Raw genomic sequence first — 4,788 nt, 5'->3', positions numbered from 1 at the left:
GAACAGAGAGATAGAGATAGAGTTTCTTTGAAAGAATGGGAGATATGATAGAGTGGAAAGTAGTTAAAAAAGGTTTGAATGGACGCCTCGATTCTCGGAGAGACGTGCGAAGGGCAACTGAAAAGTTGCCTTCTGCAAGCCCGCCGTCAATTCACAATTAATGTATGTATAGAGTAATCAAGTACTAAAAGATTTTCTGGGCAAAAATTAAGAAGAATATATATGGACAAAAATTAAACTTAGACGATTATAGACACTAAGTACATAAACCAAAAAAAAACCCTGAAAATGCTCTCAATACAAGATGATAATTCGCTACAGTAGCACGGAGGTGCCTTTATGGCCACTGCACCGCCGTCCGGTAGCCACAAGCCACCAGACTACTTCCAAAAGCACCCCTAGCCATTACGCAACTTCCCCAATTGATTTCATCTTCTATCTCCAACCAAGCTGATGCAGATATTCAAACTTGTTGCACAAACACTGTAGCATATGGAGGCGACATGGAATCGAACTGGGCACGATTTAAATCTACCATGGCAAACACGACCTCCCCCAACCGTTGGGTGCGGGAGAGCCTCTTCAAAATAATAAGGAACCTCCTTTAAACTCTAGCAACTCCCTCATGTATGCATCAAGCTTGAAACAAACACAAACTGCCCGATCTATTACCAAAACAAATCTGAAGCCTATTGCATTTATTCATGGAGTACCAACTCTATAATTCGCTTTGGATGAACGAGAAGTTTTTGCTAAGGAAGAAGGATTACATCAAGCAACTGTGATTAAGGTATTCTTCCGCACACCGGACTTGCATATTTTAAGGACCACTCTACCGAAAAAGCTTGGTATTAAAGGTAACTGTTTGTTAGGTCTCCTTGCTCATTGTCAACTGTTAATTCGTTGCGACCAATATGAGGATTATGTTATGTCTTTGTCAAGAGCTGTGAATTATCTCCAACATAATGGGAAAGAGCACCAAGTCAGAGTGCTTCCATGGAGTATTGGATTTAATCCAAAGTTCGAAACATCGATGGCAGCTGTTTGGATTTCAATGCCAAATTTATCGCCTGAGTTGTTTGCTCGCCAGCAACTACTGTCTATCGTTGCTGCAATTGGAAAGCCAATTGCAATTGATAAGGCAACACAAATAAGGTCTCGTCCTAGTACGGCGAGAGTTAAGGTCATTCTTGACTTGTTGGAGAAACATCCAGACAAGGTTCGACTTCAATATGTTGATGCTAAGACTGGTAAGATCGAAGAAGAATTCCAAGAAATTATCTATGATAATTTGCCTTCATAGTGGTATGAGTGTAAGCGCCAAGGATATGAAGAAATTAATTATCGTCTGTTAAGAGGAAAGGCAATAGAAACAGAGCAATTTGGGGATGTAATAGCTGAGGAAGAAAATCACTCTGTTGTAAAATTACAAGGTGACGCAAGGGAGTTTTTGAACGCCAAAAAACAACAACGACTGGAACTTGTTGATCACAGTTTACTTAATATTGTACCAGCTACTGATCGATCTGTCACTTCTAAAAAACATATTGTGGTTCAACAAGTCACTGGGGCATCTGGTATTCAAATTGGTAAGGATCGAGGAATGTTTCATGATCAACCAATTGCTGAAAATGCAGGTTCTAAATCTGCAACACTGAAACATAGTTCACTGTTTTCAGAGGGGGAAAAGGTGCCTGCTAATAATGGAAGTGGAGTGCGTGAAGTTGGTCAAGGATCAATTGTTGTTATGTCCCAACATAGACCAGTTGTTAATGCTATTGTAGTTCCAGTTACAGCAGCTATTAATAGAGTTGCTAGCGATTTGAAGGATGCTACAGGTAGTGTGTTGGATCGAGGTTCAGCTGGTGCTTCTAAGGGACTAATTGCTGGGCAAAAATCGTATGAATCTGGACATCAAACATCTCATGGACAAGGGCAAACTAGCATACAAAAGTTAAAAGAGGGAAAGGAGAAAGGAGCAGGGCAAGTGCTTGACTTCTCAAGCAAATCCGGTGCAGTTCCTGCAGAAAAATCTGATGCTTTTGAATCAGTTTCGCAAGGAGCTAAGGTTCCTAATGGTAGTACTACACCTTTGGATCTACGAGGCTGTGGGTGATCGAGGTTCAGCCGGAGTTCCTAAAGGTTCAGCTATTGAACCTGCGCAGCTTCAGCAGTTGGTGGATATCAGTGTAATAACTGGAGCTGATCGAGCAACCATTGCTAAGAATCATGCAGTATTAGCAGTGTTAGGACATGTTGAAAAAGCTGAAAAACAACGAGCTCCTGTTCGTTCAACTTTGGAGGCTAATGTTGCATTGAATGCAACTGGTAATCGACCCACTGCTGGGGTTGTCAAAGCTACTCGTGCACATGCTGCTCTCACTGAAAAAACCAACATATTTAATAGCTAATGTTGTGCAAGATGAGGGGCAAGAACGTGCCTCAGTTTCCACTGGTTTTGAGAGGATGTATACGGCTAATGCTGATGTTTTAACAACTGATGGTGACGAAGCTGTTACATCAAGCAACCATGTTGTGGTTCAAGAAGTCGTTGGGGCATCTGGTATTAAAATTGGTAATGATCGAGGAATGGTTCATGATCAACCAATTCATGATTTGCAGGTCCTAAATCAACATCAATGAAACAGAATTCTCTGTTTTCTGAGGGGGGAAAGCTGGCTGCTAATGATCCTTGTTTTCAAGATAGGATTATAGCTGTGCATTCTGCCTTAAAACCTTACACTAATGTGGACAAGAGTGGTAGTCATGCTATAGAGCAAATAAACACTGGAGGAAAAGAACAAACACTGGGCATGGAATTCAAAACTCAGGCAAAACCAGTGAAACACCTTCAGAAGTAGGTGCACAATTTTATGCACCTGCACAGAATCCATCAGCTTTGCCATTTCATTTTTCTACTGTACAACCAGAATATAATTCTTTTCTTAGGTATGGAAGAACTACTGATCGTGTAGATGTTATGGAATTGGAGTATGCAGTGTCTACAGGTTATTAGGAGGTGATTCGTGAGCCTATGCTTTCAAAGCTGAATACTACTGCAGCATTGAAAAAATCTAGTGAATGTGCAACAACTGGGTATGTTAAACCAACTGCTACTTTTGGAGTTGAGGCATCGACGAACACAGCTTCAACACGCAATATGATTGGGAATGTAGAGGCTACACAACTACAACATTAACTGGAATTGAGAAGGCATCACATGAGGAATTGAAAACAACTAGTTCTTCGAACACAACTGTGGAAGCTGGTGCACAAACAGCTAGCTTGAAAGCTGGACATGTTATGGTGAAGGAACATGGATATGTCTCAACGCCATCTAATGAAGATGGTTTAAATAGGAGTACAACTAGGGATGGCTGGACAATGGTTGAGAAATCAGCTACAAGGCAAAACATACACTCAAACATGAAGAAACATCAGCAACAATTAAGTGCTCAAGGGTTTCAACAAAATACCTCACAGATGATTACCAGTTCTAACGGTTTTGAAGTCTTAGCAGATAAGGAAAAGGGGTTAATGGTCTGTCAAACACGAAGCTACAACACTCCTAAACTACATTTTTCTAGTCCACATGTGGAAAAAATCATCAAGGATACTCAGGTTGCCATGATGTTGAATGCCAATCCTATGACCAGCAACCTTTTGTCACTGAGAATATATCGGCACTTGAGATTCCTTCTCAATCTTTGGAGTCATTTGGTGAGCATGGTATTGAATCCGGGCAGTTCCGCTGTCTATAGGGAATGATTATGATGTAGTCAAAGAGGATATGAGGGAGGAAAGCAATATGCAAATTGGCCTACATGACAGTGCACAGGATCAAAGAGAACTCTCACATAGAGTGATGTTACAAAGAAAATTGTGGGCTGATCAAGTTGAGGATGAAGAGGATGATGATGAAGTTCATTTTGAAGATAGCAATGACAAGAAGAGTGAAGGTGGCAGCCCTTTTTCCGTGGGTTCACCAACGGCACAAGCAGGTGCACAAGGGCTGCAATCTTCAGGTAAGAACAACAACACAAATATTAAATCTCAAGCCTCAATTGTTAAATATAATATGAAAGAAGGAGTTGTCATTAGGCAACTCCCAATGCGAGTTGCAAAGCAAAAGGTGGCTGCAACAACAACGTCTACAAGGTCCAACCGTTCCAAAAGTAATCATGAATTTTGAATACATATTGAAGAGGTTTGAAGAAGAAGCCAAGTATCTACAAATTGAAGAGTACACAAGGTTGAAGAATGAGGGGCAAGACTCAATTTTTTTACCTTATTTCATTTTATCAATTTTTAAGTATCATCATTTGTAATATCATCACAGAGTATGTTATAAACTCTGTGATAATCCTAGAATATCTAGTTCGTGCTAGTTCTTATTTTTTACATGCTTGCTAGTAGATGAGGTTGTTCATGCCTCAATAGGATTTTTAAGGTAAGGTCTAGTTCAATAGGTGTTTGCTTATGTCCTATGCCTTTGGGATTGTATTCAAGCGACTATGAGATTATATGCCCTCATGAGACTTTGCCGGCAGCTACACCATGATCCTCTACATGAGGCTGCCACCATAAGGTAATGTGAGGTGCAAATGAGTGATTATATAGCCAAGGCATAGAGGCAACACTATTGTAGCTTTTGCCCCCTTACTTGTACTTTTTCTTTGTAATTTTTCTTTTATTATTAATAAAATAACTACTAGGCAGACCGTCTAGTAGTATAATTTACCAAAAAAAAAAAAAGAACTAAGTACAGTTATACGGGAATTGAACAAA

The 4,788-nt window shown here is 40.1% G+C and overlaps 1 protein-coding gene across 1 annotated transcript; it reads left to right on the top strand.

Annotated features, from left to right (window-relative positions):
- Window positions 1-276: 276 nt before the first annotated feature.
- On the top strand, window positions 277-4,175 carry LOC117273134 (uncharacterized). The gene is made up of 2 exons (XM_033652228.2): window positions 277-790; window positions 873-4,175. The coding sequence occupies exon 2, from the start codon at window positions 1,604-1,606 to the stop codon at window positions 2,114-2,116; it is 513 nt and encodes a 170-aa protein (XP_033508119.1). The 5' UTR covers window positions 277-790; window positions 873-1,603; the 3' UTR covers window positions 2,117-4,175.
- The last annotated feature ends 613 nt before the right edge of the window (window positions 4,176-4,788 follow it).

Source organism: Nicotiana tomentosiformis, chromosome 8 (assembly GCF_000390325.3).
Source record: "Nicotiana tomentosiformis chromosome 8, ASM39032v3, whole genome shotgun sequence".
NCBI lineage: Eukaryota > Viridiplantae > Streptophyta > Magnoliopsida > Solanales > Solanaceae > Nicotiana > Nicotiana tomentosiformis.
This window is presented reverse-complemented; position numbering and strand designations above follow the sequence as displayed.